This window comes from Diabrotica virgifera, chromosome 1 (genome assembly GCF_917563875.1).
Source record: "Diabrotica virgifera virgifera chromosome 1, PGI_DIABVI_V3a".
NCBI classification, from domain to species: domain Eukaryota; kingdom Metazoa; phylum Arthropoda; class Insecta; order Coleoptera; family Chrysomelidae; genus Diabrotica; species Diabrotica virgifera.
In genome coordinates this window covers 67256795-67272854 of record NC_065443.1, presented here as the reverse complement: position 1 = coordinate 67272854, position 16060 = coordinate 67256795, and the positions used below count along the sequence as shown (strand labels likewise).

Genomic DNA, 16060 nt, shown 5'->3' with positions numbered 1-16060 from the left:
ACGATATGGAGTGTGGACAATTATTTAGTTCTTTTAATGAGTTTAACAACATTCTAAAACAGTATGAAAAAGATAAGAGACAAAAATTCGTGATTAACAGTAGCAGAAGTAATAAGATAAAATATACGGGGCGATTGATTAGTGTGATAAAGCTCAGTAGATCCGCTATAGTAATAGATAGCAATAAAAGTTAGTACCAAAAATTTTAGCAAACTTTGAGCTTCATATTACAAAATTACTAAAATTAGTTAGAATGTTACAGGGCGTTCGATAATATACTGGCGGACCAAACTTATGTTTTTTAAAAGGAACACCCTATATTTTATTTTATGTTGGAAATCTTCTTAACTTCCTTATCACAAAAATATAAAGGTTTATTATGTTATACAGGATATTTACAAAGTTATAACCAATTTTCTATGAAAATCGTAACAAGTTCAACTCCCTGTATAAATAAAAATAAACACCAATATAAACTGGTATAATTAACTTACGTATAAAAATTATTTTAGCAGTATATTTTGTATATAGTATATATCATGTTAACTAATATTTATTTTGCTAACCTGAATATATACTTTTATATGCATATTGTTTTATTACAATTAAGTTTGAAACATCTGAATAGTTTTGCTTCCCTTCCCCTTTCCTTAATAAAAATATTTTGTATCAAACAAACAACAAACACTAAAAATATCAAAATAGCGTGTACCAAAATATAAAGTCACCGCGCACGCTAAATAATGACGTCACTGGCTTGATGAAGTTTAATTCGCGTGTACCTAACTTTTTTATTTGCGTACACGTTAGCGTGTACCTAGACACAGCGTTCAATTTAAATAACGCTGTGTCTAGGTACACGCTAACGTGTACGCAAATAAAAAAGTTAGATACACGCTTAAACGTCATCAAGTCAGTGACGTCATTATTTAGCGTGTACTATGACTGGGTTTTTTTGTACACGCTAATTTGAGCCGCGCGTATGCTGTGGTATTAAGTATCTGTAAGTATCGCGAGTGTCAGAGTGTGGTTAGAATTTGTCTAATCGCGTTATGTTTACACTTTAGATAATATTGATTTGTAAAGAGTTTCCTTATTTTTTACTTGTTTAGGTTTTTTTTTAAATTAACGATATGGAGTGTGGACAATTATTTAGTTCTTTTAATGAGTTTAACAACATTCTAAAACAGTATGAAAAAGATAAGAGACAAAAATTCGTGATTAACAGTAGCAGAAATAATAAGATAAAATATACGGGGCGATTGATTAGTGTGATAAAGCTCAGTAGATCCGCTATAGTAATAGATAGCAATAAAAGTTAGTACCAAAAATTTTAGCAAACTTTGAGCTTCATATTACAAAATTACTAAAATTAGTTAGAATGTTACAGGGCGTTCGATAATATACTGGCGGACCAAACTTATGTTTTTTAAAAGGAACACCCTATATTTTATTTTATGTTGGAAATCTTCTTAACTTCCTTATCACAAAAATATAAAGGTTTATTATGTTATACAGGATATTTACAAAGTTATAACCAATTTTCTATGAAAATCGTAACAAGTTCAACTCCCTGTATAAATAAAAATAAACACCAATATAAACTGGTATAATTAACTTACGTATAAAAATTATTTTAGCAGTATATTTTGTATATAGTATATATCATGTTAACTAATATTTATTTTGCTAACCTGAATATATACTTTTATATGCATATTGTTTTATTACAATTAAGTTTGAAACATCTGAATAGTTTTGCTTCCCTTCCCCTTTCCTTAATAAAAATATTTTCTATCAAACAAACAACAAACACTAAAAATATCAAAATAGCGTGTACCAAAATATAAAGTCACCGCGGACGCTAAATAATGACGTCACTGGCTTGATGAAGTTTAATTCGCGTGTACCTAACTTTTTTATTTGCGTACACGTTAGCGTGTACCTAGACACAGCGTTCAATTTAAATAACGCTGTGTCTAGGTACACGCTAACGTGTACGCAAATAAAAAAGTTAGGTACACGCGAAACGTCATCAATTCAGTGACGTCACTATTTAGCGTGCACTGTTACTGGTTTTTTGCATACACGTTAACTTGAGCCATAGAGAAATAACAACAACAACTTGTTTTTATTTCTCTATGACTTGAGCTGCGTGTATGTTGTGGTAAGTATATTGGCTCCGTGCGTCTCCCCTCTACGTACAGTCACGTGATACGCTGTCAGATTTTGTAAGGACGTTTTAACATTGAGTCTTATGGGATTATTTTGTTAAACTTGAATATTTTATTTTGTAGTGATAATAACCGAATACAATTGTTAGAATTCATTAGTTATTAATTTATACTGTAATTTATAGTGCAACAAAATATTTTCTTTTTCGTTAATAAATATTTATTGACATAAACTGCGATAGTGAGGTTATGCATACAAAATCAAACTGATAATCAATATTGGAAAGTGAAGAATTTATAGTGCGTTTTTATTTTCTGTTTATATTAATACATAATATCACTAGCGTGACACGAAATTTTTTTAAATGTCTCATTTAAACATACACAAAGCGTCCTTATACAATTTCAAAAAACCGCCACCATGAGCAGGTCGGTCGATTTTGCTTTGACACTTTGTTAACGCTCGGAGCGAATACCGCGAGTGTCAGAGAGTCAGAGTGTTGAATTTGTCTAATCCCGTTGTGTTCACATTTTAATATTGATTAGTAAAGAGTTTCTTATTTTTTATTTGTTTAGTGTTTTTTAAATTAACTATGGAATGTCAACAATTATTTAGTTCTTTTAATGAGTTTAACATTATTTTAAAACAGTATGAAAAAGATAGACAAAGACAAAAATTCATGATTAACGGTAGCAGAAGTATTAAGATAAAAGATACAGGCCGATTGATTAGTGTGATAAAGCTCAGTAGACCCGCTATAGTAATAAATAGCAATAAAAGTTAATAACAAAAATTGTAGCAAACTTCGAGCTTCATATTACAAAATTAGTTAAAATGTTACAGGGCGTTCGATAACATAGTGGCAGACCAAACTTATGTTTTTTTTTTAATGGAATACTCTATATTTTATTTTATGTTCGAAATCTTCTTAGCTTCCCCATCACAAAAATGTAAAGGTTTATGAGTAAAGGTATTTAATTATTATTTAATTTTTATAGGGTATTTACAAAGTTATAACATATTTTCTATGAAAATCGTAACAAGTTCAATTCCCTGTATAAATAGAAATAAACACAACAGCATTGGTTTATAGTTTATAAACTGGTATAATTAACTTACGTAGTAAACAAATCTTTAACAATATTTTGTACATTTCATGTCAACTAAAATTTATTTCGCTAACGTGAATATAATACTTTTATATACACATTGATTTATTACATTATTAAATTTGAAACATCTGAATAGTCCTGCTTCCCTTCCCCTCTCCTTAATAATAAATATTTTTCTGTCAAACAAACAATAAACATATCAAAATAGCGTGTACCAAAATATAAAGTCACTACGTACGCTAAATAATTACGTCACTAGCTTGATGTAGTTTAATTCGCGTGTACCTAACTTTTTTATTTACGTACACGTTAGCGTGTACCTAGACACAGCGTTTAAATAAATAAAAATCGATTAAAAAACAGTAAATATTCACTTATGTAATAAATTGCAAGTGAATTATTTGCCATCCTCAACGATGTCCACTTTACATCACAAACCATACATACTTATAGACGTTTCACGTAAATTGTCAAGGTCAAGACAGCAAATTAGTTACCATTCCAATCCAGAGATGTCGCTGTCAGTCAATTCTCTTGTCATATTTAACAACTGACAGTTGACAATTAAATTAATTTGTTATTTACTTTTTATTTTACAGTTTGTGGCTTAAATATTATTATTATAGTGTTGTTACGTTTTTAATTAGATTTAATCACAATTTTAATCAATTGTATTAACCTCCTCTCCGTTTTTGTGAGTAGAATTTTTAGTTTACATTGATCCATGATACTATAAATAAAGTATTTTATTTATAGTATCGTGCATTGATCATCCCGTGTTGTGTTTCTCCACATTTAAAAAAACAATATAATAGATCCTGAAACAGTTTATTCCAATATACAAGTGTGTCATCAACATTTCGGGCCTATATATTTTTGGAAGTTTGTGAAAGATTATAAGGTATTTATCTAAACAATCATCCTACAAGATTATTTCAAAAATTTTCATTCAACTCAATATTACACATCAGTGCTTTCACGTGACACATGGCAGTAGTGTTTATAGCATTTTGAAAACAAATTGGAATATTTGAAGTTTTCAGTAAAACATTGAATAAAACATTGAATTGTCTTTCTGTTGTTTTAATTTCCTGCGAAATTTCATCAAAAATCCCGCAAAATTTATAATTTGAAATTCCCACGTAACTAAAATTTGTCAATTTAGTTCCCATTCCAATCAAGAGATGGCGTTAATTCGATCCGAAAGATTAACATGGCCGTGAAACGTCTATGAGTATGTATGGTTTGTGCTTTACATCAGCAATAAATTTAATAAGAAATTGACAAAGTTATTCAAGGTCAAATTTGACTTATACAAAACACAATTCTACATCCAATTTTGCCGTGAATAAAAAGAAAATAAAGAAATTTGACAAAATAAAACATATCCAATTGTTCTATTTCATCAAATTCCCATAGAGGTATATATTAACATAGAGGGAGCCTACCTTCCGCGCTTCCTGACGACAAGATCTCATGGACTGGTTTGCTGCATCTCTTTCTAACACATTGTATCGACAATCTATGATGACATTCAGTGTGAATATAGGCACGGAAGAGGAGGACAACTGTAGCAGCTTTACTATGCGTAAGAGTGAAACAGCACTAATCCAAATAAAAAAGATGGTGTCGTCACTTCGCTCTGAATGACACTCTCTCTATGCTATAAGTAACTCTATGCAAATTCCTTCATTTTCTTTAACCATACATTTTGTACACGTCAAATTTGGCCTTGAATAACTTTGTCAATTTTCTTGTACAAAGTGGACTTTTATTTGTCCACGTCAACTTGAGTTAAAAAATTTAGAGCAAATGGCAAATGTCACTAAACTTAAATTTTTGAAAGAAGATGAAATACCATTCCTGCATTTTCATTATTTTTCTTATATTTTTGAAAGTTACTTGCAGTGAAAAAGATAACAAAGGCGATGAATTTGTTGCTACGGAAGAATGGCAAACCATAAAAGAAGGTAAAGTAAAATACTATATACATATTTTTATTTTTGTGTTAGCGGTTTTCTGAGATAACCTCAAAAAGTATTTTCAAAGAAAATCAAGACATCTGTGTCTAAAAAAATATGTGAAATACATAAAGACAAAATTACACGGTTCAACCGAATTGATTCACTTTGGTTGAATGGAGCAGAAATGAAAGCAATGCTATTTACAGGTGAACTGTTCAATACATATTTTTTGAAAGATGTGGTGGAATGAAGTCATGCGTTTAGGAGTTGCATTTTGCATTAAAGAATTATCGAAAAAGAAGCTAAGGAAGTGCCATCGTTGGTGGGTGCGATCATGGGTTAATACCCAAGAGAAGCTGCTCTTGGTTGATCCTTGTTAACTCACAAGTATAAGGAGTACCTACCCACTTTTAATTTTCAATTTTATGTCTTCTTCGGTTAGGTATAAGTACCACTAATGTTTAAATATTCAATAGGGAACTTGCATAAAATTTTAAATTCGAAAAAAATGTTATAAATCACAACGGAACATGATTTAAAACATGTATCAAAGATAAAAAAGTTGTTTTTGTTTCTGTTTAGCCCCTAAAGACGATTCTAAATTCAAATTATTGCAACTAGCCCAAAACGCGTCGGGACATCATATGCATATGATTATATGTTTACATTCTGCACCAACAAAGTAAACAGAATTGTATATAATTTTAAATTAGGCATTATAAACGTCAGTAGAAAATACGTTTGATCATTTGAATATTTTAAAAACATAGAAAACTTGTAGGTACTTTTACAAAATAGCACTAACCAACACTTAGAGTGTTTTCTTTTATTTTCCATAGTAACCCTTCTTTCCTTTCCTTCAAAAACTGTATCAAACTCCACTCAACAAACTGGTATACGCTCTGAGCTTCGCTGGTGTCGATCCTAGCGGTTACGAATTCAACTTTTACCGGTAATTTTTAAATTTATTATTTAATTGTCATCGCTTAATATTTACAACGCAAAAAAGTAATTAAATTGTAATCGATTTTTTAAAGATTTTTCTAATCATTTTGACGTTCTATTGATAAAATATCAATTTCTTACTTCGGATACTTTGACAATAATCGTGTAGATGGCGCTAAGATTATAATAGATTATTTATAATTAGATATTACGGAACATTAAAAAAACTTAAATTCTGTATTTAAAACGTAAGTATATTTAAGGTAAAAATATATACCACAGCTTTGACCAACTAATATTGTTTATAATTAATGTTTTTAATTTTAATTTTAAATTAATCACTTTGACATTTATGTCAAATTTCCAGTAAACGTTTACAAACTTGTCACTACTGGCGTTCGCGAATTTGTAAATATCCCCTCTATGTACGAGCTCACAGCGTATATATTATTACAATGACATACGATAAATGTCATTAGAATATAAATGTTTGCCTTATTCCATGACGATGAGCCGGCGAAATATCCAAGTAGGTGGAGGCCAATAAACTAAAGAAGAAGGAGAAGAATATGCCTAAATATAACCATAATGTTAAACTATGTGACGTCATAGGTCGTTTGAATTATTTTACCTCACAGAAAATTTTAAATTTGTACTTCTAAGTTATTATGAGTTTTTGAAGTGTGAAATTTTGGAAATCTCATTTTTAAACAAAACTGAACATTATTATGTAACAAAAAAAATGTGCAAATTCCCTATTAGCAATTTAATATTATGTCCACGACAATCTCTGTTTTTTTAACCATTCGTTTTATAATTCCATAGATATGTACGAATACTTTTTCGAATATTCCAAGAACAGAAGTGCTATAAATTTGCTCTTTCTTCCATAATAATATGCTATAAATGTGAATCGTTCCATTCTTGTGTTTACCAGGGGCGGCTCGTGCTAGTACAAGATGGTGAGGCACACTACACTTGAGGAATATTAGTTTTGTGGTTAGCTTCTCTTTAATGGGCGAAAGGTCAATTTTGTGACGTCATAACGTGAGTCCGTCTACAGAACATTGCTGTTCTTATTTAAACCCTTGCAAATCATATTATAGTATTTTTACTACAAAAGCGGCCCTACACCGAAAGGTACTAATGGGTCTACTGATTAAGTAAAGTAAAGTAAAGTACTACAAAAGCGATATTACGTAGGTCAAAATTTTTGATGTAAGAGAACTGTCAAAACATTAGAATGTGACTTTTCATTATTGCCATGTTTATTGGCAATAATGAAAACATAGAGGTATATATTAACATAGAGGGAGCCTACCTTCCGCGCTTCCTGACGACAAGATCTCAGGGACTGGTTTGCTGCATCTCCTTCTAACACATTGTATCGAGAATCTATAATGACATTCAGTGTGAATATAGGCATGGAAGAGGAGGACAACTGTAGCAGCTTTACTATGCGTAAGAGTGAAACAGCACTAATCCAAATAAAAAAGATGGTGTCGTCACTTCGCTCTGAATGACACTCTCTCTATGCTAATATTTAACTCTATGAATGAAAAGTCACATTCTAATGTTTTGACAGTTCTCTTACGTCAAAAATTTTGACCTACGTAATATCGTTTTTGTAGTAAAAATACTATAAATAAATATTTTATTTACAAAAATAGCAACGAAAGCTCGGATACCATTTTACGTGGCAGGCTGGTATTTAGAGAGAGACAAATTATTTTCTGGTCAAGTCTGTGATAGGTTCATACTAATAGTAGCAGTTTTTTAGCTAATAATAATTACTAATACTACAGATCAAAGCAGTATGCATCACATATTTCGTCCTTCCTGGGTCTCATCAGCGTTGTACAGCCATATTAAGCAAAATTTACATTAGAAACTACATGAGAACAACGGACAACTGATTTTGTTGAAAAAATTCAGTTGCCAAAATGAAATTATTGTACGCAAACAATATATGTACCTACAAACATGTGATAATTTAATTTTAGAACCAATCTTATATTGTAAATCCGATTGAATATAGGGCAATACAAACAATCAAGAAACAAATTAATGTTTTATTATAAGATTGATTTTTATGTTAAATAAACTAAGGGTTAAATTTTGTTTTATTTATATATAAAAAGCTTAAAAGAAAATTAATTATTATGAAATTAAAATAATAAAATGAAAATAAATGAAATAAAGTTATTTTTTATGAAATAAAAGGTATATATTTAGCACTGAGTTTTATTCAATCTTGTCCAAGTATACTTTCGCTCCTAGAGCATCTACAGGGGCATTTCGTCAAAAAGGAAGGTATCCTCGAATATCATTAATTTTCTGAAGTGGTGGCAACTTAAATTAACTTATATCTAACAAATATTTGACGTACACTACACGAAGGATGAACAGATAAATTTGAGTGCAGGTAATTTTGGTACTTATACATTTTGAAGTTGGAGGTACAAACGAATAAATGTATCTGTTTGTACGTTACAGTGTTGTGTAAGTTAAGTATTAGTTAGATATGTTAATTTAAGTTACCACAACTTCAGACAATTATTGACATTCGAGGATACCTTCCTTTTTTTGACGAAATGCCCTTGAAGATGCTCTAGGAGCGAAAGGATACTTGAGCAAGATTAAATAAAACTCACTGCTTGATATCTGCCTTTTATTTCGTAAAATTCATATATACGAACCACTTCCTATTTTAAAGTTATTTTAGTAAAAAACTTCATAAAATATAAATGATAAATAGAAAACGGAGTTCTAAATTCTTTTTTTTTTTATTAATTAAAGAAACTTTGCGAGACTTCTGTTTTGAAAAATGATCTATTACCTAGTCTATAAAAGCGTTCTCATGCTGTGCTTTTATAAATGATTTTTCAATTGATATTTTTACCATATTACTCAATCGTGTCTATGCAGCTAAAAACTGGCATACAAAGTTCTAAATCATTATCGCGAAAAAAGTCTCTCTCTATCGTGAAAAAACGCTATAGTAGGGGATCCGATATAAGATCGAACTGCACCGATCTGCTTAATGGATAAAAATTATTGGATAATATCCATATATTATATGTAATTTAGTAGGTATGTTAATATTTATAAAGTACAAGTGGTGCCTATCTCATTTTGTTGATCGTTTGATCGTTTTCAAGTTATAAATAGTTTAAAACTGAATAAAGAACGAAAAATGGCGATTTTCATGTCTCAAAATAAAGAGTAAATAATATTATTTTTGTAATCATCGAATACCTAAATTCAAGTTCAAACCTTCTTATATCAGGTCCCGGTAAAAATGTTTACCATGTTCTATTCTAAAATGTATTTTTTAAATTGTTAATGAGGAAGGTTCCTTATACGAAGACGGGCGATCGGGCTGCATTAACAACTAAAAACAATGCTTTAAAATGAAATAACTCCAAAATACTTATCAAGAACTGATAGACTAATGTTTAACTTGAATTTAGGTACTTTGTATTTTCAAAAATGATATTTTTTTCTTGTTTTCGAGCGTTGGAAATCGTCATCGAGTTAAATTATTAACTCTAAAACGATCAACTTAAGAGAAAAATTAAAAAAGACGACGTTTTTTGTTTAGAATGATCCAAAAAATCTAAAATAATATCTGCCTGGGCCGGAATGTTTTTTAATTTGTAGAAAGTCATTTTTTTAATAAATAAATAATTATTATTCATTATAGTTTGAAGAAAATTAGATCGGACACCTCTTGCTTTTTTGCATTTTATAATTGTTAACATACTAAATTACACATCCAATAATTTTTATCCATTAAACAGATCGGTGCAGTTCGACCCTATACGCTTAATATATCGTATTTTACACTAGAGAAGCATGCCTCAGGCAGGATATTTAAATCGCCGTTCGAAATTGTTTGAATTTTGTTGCTGGTCGGTCTAGTCCCTTTACGAAACCGTAAGCTAGACATAGAACCGATGCCGGCTGGCCCAGGCTTGCCTCTCCAGGGCCGTATCTATTTTTATTTTGTATCATAAAAATAGAAGTTATTTAACAAATTTCAAAAAGTTAAATTGTATTTAATGAATTGATTATGGGATAAAGAAATAACGTAAATAGTGGATTGATAGACTGGTGAGGCACTGCCTCATAGGACCAGCCGCCACTGGTGTTTACACATTCATTTCTCGTTCAACGCGTTGAAGACTGAATGCTAAAAGTGAAAATATTGAGCATATTCAATTGTTTCAACACCATTGAACGACAACATTCAATGACATTGAATGATTCACTTTTATGTTTACATGGATCAATTTGGTTGCTTCATCCAAATTAAATGGCAAAAGTGAACCGTGTAATTTCGCCTTAAATAACATTTGAAATTATAGGCCAGTAAATGAACATGATGGCGATACCGTGTAATTCTTTGTGTCACTAACGAATTGCATGAAAATTTGGATTAAAGTTCCTCTTACCCTCTACTTCATTATTGAATTGAGCCCAGGGTTGCTTTTACTTGAAGAGTGAGAGTCGCCCGAGTCGGCCCTTCTCAGGGGTGAAAAAACATACATACATTTAAGATAAGTTCGGAAATGGATAAATTGACTATATTCCTGTCGCCGGGGGGGTACAACGGCCTCCTTAATTCAGATGAACTTACCCAAATTTTTTTATGTATTTTGACCCGTAGAACACGAATTTTTTGGGTAACAGTTGATCCGGATGTCGATAAGATTGTTATAAACAAAGAACTTGAGGAATTACATAACAGCGATTTTTCGCAAAACAAAACATTTTTTTGTATTTTTTGGGTGATTCTCAGCAAAAAATGGTCTTACAAGTTTTTTCGTAGGATGCATAATTTTCGAGATAAACTCGGTTGAACTTTCAAAAAATCGAAAAAGTGCAATTTTTGAACCCGAATAACTTTTGATTAAAAAATAAAATAGCAAATCTGCTCACTGCATTTGAAAGTTCAAGTCAAATTCTATCGGTTTTGATTATTTGTATTGCTAAAAATTAAGTTTTTATTTCTTAAACAAAGCCATAAACACATACTGTTTCCCGTGTCCAATACATGCGTTTTAATGTACGTAATTGTCTGTATGCGCGCCTACTCGTTCGATTTCAAATGAGAAATGCATTGAAAATATCATTCAATCACTATGTGTTTATAGGTTTGTTTAACAATAAAAAAATTAATTTTTAGCAATGAAAGTAATCAAAACCGATAGAATTTGACTTGAACTTTCAAATGCGGTAAGCAGAATTGAAGGGTCCAATGCATAAACCGGTCAAGTCACATAAAGCAAAATGTTCAGGAGAAGTAAAAAACATTTTGAGGTAAAACTGTGAAAACCTGATACATTTTGTATTTTCTGTCATTTGAAGATCATCTTGTTAACAGTATTTTTTTTAAATAATACCTAAGTTGTAAGTTAAAAAAGAAAAAAGTTATGGGGGAAAAAGAATTGGACTTGACTGGTTTATGCAAAGTATTCATCTTTTTTTGTGGAGAAAAATAAAACAAAATAGAATTTCATATTAAAAAAAATATTTTTTAGTAATTTATTAAATGAAATAAACCAAAACATAGTTTCAACTAAATTTTAGTGCAGAGTTGATATATTTTTCTTTACTCACTGTCACTGCATTCTGATACCGAAGTTTCCTCATTGTCTGGTGAGACGTTTTGATGGTAATTTCGGATTGCTTCATAAAACCATTGATCAGACTGTGGCACATAATTTGTTGCCCAAGACATAACATGTTGGAATTTGTTCTTTTTTAGCTTTCTCCTTTCAGTGTCCAACTTATGGCTAAGGTGAGAGGCTACAAGTTCCACTGTGCATTAACCAGTCAAGTCCAGGACTCCACCGGTTTATGCAAAGTGTCAAAATGCAGGCAACACATTATACGCTCTATTATTGATATTTTTAATCCTATCGAGCTGGTTTATGCACTGGAAGATGTAGAACTGTGCATGAATAAATGATTAACTCATTTTGCCCAAAAAGTGGACTTGCCCGGTTTATGCATTGGACCCTTCAATCGCTATTTTATTTTTCAATCAAAAGTTATTCGGGTTCAAAAATTGCAATTTTTCGATTTTTTGAAAGTTCAACCGCGTTTATGTCGAAAACTATGCATCCTACGAAAAAACTTGTAAAAACATTTTTTGCTTAGAATGACCCAAAAAATACAAAAAATTTTTGTTTTGCGAAAAATCGCTGTTTGTGATTCCTCAAGTTCTTTGTTTATAACAATCTTATCGACATCCGGATCGACTGTTACCCAAAAAATTCGTGTTCTACGGGTCAAAATACATAAAAATACATGGGTAAGTCCATCTGAATTAAGGAGGCCGTTGTACCCCCACTGGCGACAGGACTACTAATTCTAAGCCACTTTAGTTCTACGGTTTTTTCACGTTTTTTCACATGAAGATTTTTCGAGTTACTTGCGAGTCAAAATGTTAATTTTTCACCAAAAAAGCACATTTTTAAACGTGTTTTTGCAAATAACTTTAAGTCAGTATCTTATCGAAAAAAATATTCTGAACAAAAATGTAGCTTATAAGAAAACAAAAAATATGGTGTATGTATAAAGTCTGTAGACCCCGTAGAAGCAGAGTTGTAGCTCTTGAAAAGTAGGTTCTACAGCACATTATGTATATCTTACAATGCTCCACTATATGCGTTCTGATATATCCTAAAATTCGTTTTTTAAATCACTAATTACGTATAAGTTACTTTAAATAAAAGGCATTTTTTCAAAAATGAACATTTTAAACTGGCCAAACTTACAGATCATATTATTATAAACAATAGGTACCTCTATAAAGTAAATTGTAAAATGGGTACCAGAAAAAGAAACCAACTTTATTTTGAATGTAACTCACTTAGTTTTGATGCTAGAAAGTTTTCCGTGAAAAGTGCTTCATTTTTTGGTTATTACATTGAAATATTTGATTCTGAATTTGATGAATAATAACCTATTTTTCGTGAGCTACAACTTTGCTTCTACTGGATGCATAGACTTCATAAATACACCATATTTTTAGTTTTGGAGTTCTTTGCAAAAAATCTGTCTTAATCCGGGAGTAGTCGCGCTCACTTCTGTAACGTGAACAGTCGCATGTTAGATTTCATCTCACAATACGAATTTACAACAAATTTTTATTTTATAGTATTTTTATTTACTTGCTATGTTAGAAATATTATTTCTAACAATTTAAAGCTAATTGGCTCTCCCCAAAACCATAAATTCCACAAAAAGAAGAAGAAAAAAAATACCTACGCCTTACTACACCCTTCCTCGAGGCACTTACGAAATTTTTTCAAAATTGCAAAATTTTTCATCAAGTTATCGCGAAAAAGGATAAAATGTGAGATTCTATCTAACGGCGCGACTACTCGCGGGTTAAAACATGGTTTTTTGGTTGAAAAATAAACACTTTCACATGGAATGTGATGGCTTTCACCTCCTAGGTAAAAGCAATCCTGGTCTCAAGTCCAATAATTAAGTAGAAGGTTAGAAAAACCTAAATCCAAATTTTTAAGCAAATCCATAAAATTACACTCCAAAGCGGTCATTTACTTACTGGGCTAATAAGAACAATTCTTTTAAGGCAAATAGTTATTGATAATGCACCATAAATTTAAACAAAATCTGTGAGGGAATTTTCATGATTTTATTTTGAAAATATTTGAATAACTTAAACTTCTATTTGAAGTTTACATGCATTTCTGCATCTCATATGCTCACAACATGGCACCTGTTCTTTATTTGTACATCTCAGAGACAAAGTTACATTTGCCAATTTGTATGTTATGCTTTAAAATTGAATTAATTTTACACATGTTTTTTAATATTGTAGGTCAGAAAGTACCAAGTGGCTTACATTATCGTATAAATGTCCAAACAGGTCTTAAAGAAGCAAAACTAATCGGAAAAGATGATGACGATACAAATAAAGAAACCAGTGTTCTGGAAGTCCCTTCCGAAAAAACACAAGATCACCCAACCATTGATGAGCTGAAAGAAGTGATGAAGAAAATTAAAAATGATGATGTAAAGCCTGGTGGGAAAGTAAAATCTGATTTTCGAACTTATGAACAATTGAAAGAGGAATTAGGATCCTTAAATTTAACTTCCAAGGTAGATGCTGAGATTCTACAAGACCTTTTTAAACAGCACCAAAAAGAAATTACTAAAGAAAAGATAAATGTTAGATCAGTACTTAATATTCTAGAAGATTTTGATTACTTGGGCCACCAGTTTGATACTGGGTTAGAGTTTGTTCGCCAAAATGGTTTTAGAGATGTTATTTACAAAAATTTAAATTCCACTCATGAGCAGATCAAACAGAATACATTGAAGTTGTTTGGATCTCTGGTTCAGAACAATGCTAGGGTACAAATCCATGCACTAGAAACAGGCAGTATTCCAATTCTCTTGAGATTTTTAAGCTCTGATCAGTCAGAGCTTACTAAAAGCAGTGCTGTGTTTGCCTTGAGTTGTCTTGTAAGAAGATTCCCTTTGGCACAGAAGAGATTTTTAGAAAATGGTGGAGTATTTGTGATTTTACAGATCTTAAAGAAAGATTCCATAAAACTACAACTAAAAATAGTCACTGTAATGACTGATTTGTTCCTTGAAAAGAGACAATCACTAGATAGTTCAAACAGTTTAGTTTTGAGCCAATACAGTAACATTGATTTGGAGAATGAATTGTTAAATCAAGACTGGTGCCTCAATTTAAACACCTTACTAGTTAATGTAGTAAGTAGTCACCATAACGATCATGATTCAATTGAAAAATGTCTAATAGCTATGGAATTAGTTAGTAGCAAATGTAAAAAGTTCAACAGAAATATTTTGGCTAAATTAATGGATACTTATGAACAACTACATCAAACAGAAGGAAGTGAAGATGAGTATTTCAAATATTTGATGACTTTATGTTCAAATATTTTAAAAAATCTGAGAGACAAGTCTGAACTGTAATTTATATTTTATAATAAAAATGTGTAACACTACTGTTTTTTTATTCAGATATCACATAGACTGACATAGAGAAAACATTTATTTATTTTATTTATTTTTAGTAAATACAAATGACCTCCTGGCCTCTTGAGATTAATCCAGGTCGTTTCCTCGTGGGATTACAGTAGTTGATACATATAATTTTTATTTTAACAATTTTCTAATTTAATTTAACTAATTAATAATGGCCCTAATCTACACTGCAGTGCAAAAAATCGATCCACTAAAAATTTGGTCATTTTTGATGTTTCGAATTTTCTAAACCCGATTTAAGCGATTTTTAACCACGGTATTGGGACCGTGCAAGTTCGGCAAAGCGACCCCTATTTCTACGCTCTGTACTATTATTCGCACTTTTAATTATATTGGCCAATTATATTAGTCCTGGTTACTGGATAATTGTCAAGGCCATAGTCCAAAAAAATAATAAGAAGAAAAAATAAGATTCAGGTTATGTTATGAAAACATCAACAATTGTATGTAGTAAATAAAATTAGTTATTAAAATGCAGTACTGCAAGCAAAATACAATTAATTAAATTTACCTTTATATAATAATTGCATATCATATCAATATTGTGGAGCAATATATAATTTTTCTGCTTCATTGACAGAAGGTATGAAATATACGTCAATTTGACAATTTCAATTGACAATATGAATTATTTAAGATAGTTGCAATATTTCTCCGCGACTCGCGCAGGGTCGTTTCTCGTTTCCCTTTCCAAGTACTTGCACACCGCGAATAGCCTTATTCATTCACAATATCGCTGTAATAATATTGTTGCTAGGCAGTCAAACTTTCATTGTATACCGGGTGTACGAATCAAAAATA

The 16060-nt window shown here is 30.9% G+C and overlaps 1 protein-coding gene across 1 annotated transcript; it reads left to right on the top strand.

Moving 5' to 3' along the window:
* The first annotated feature begins 5008 nt into the window (after positions 1-5008).
* On the top strand, positions 5009-15219 carry LOC114326973 (nucleotide exchange factor Sil1). Its single transcript, XM_028275465.2, has 2 exons — positions 5009-5257; positions 14058-15219. Exons 1-2 carry the CDS (start codon positions 5137-5139, stop codon positions 15185-15187), a joined length of 1251 nt encoding a protein of 416 aa, XP_028131266.2. The 5' UTR covers positions 5009-5136; the 3' UTR covers positions 15188-15219.
* Positions 15220-16060: the final 841 nt, after the last annotated feature.

Bases quoted from the DNA above. Each gene is read 5' to 3' on its own strand.
- LOC114326973 (XM_028275465.2), top strand. From the start codon at position 5,137: ATGAAATACCATTCCTGCATTTTCATTATTTTTCTTATATTTTTGAAA. The intron at 5,258-14,057 runs GTAAAGTAAAAT...TTAATATTGTAG, and splicing joins ATGGCAAACCATAAAAGAAG to GTCAGAAAGTACCAAGTGGC.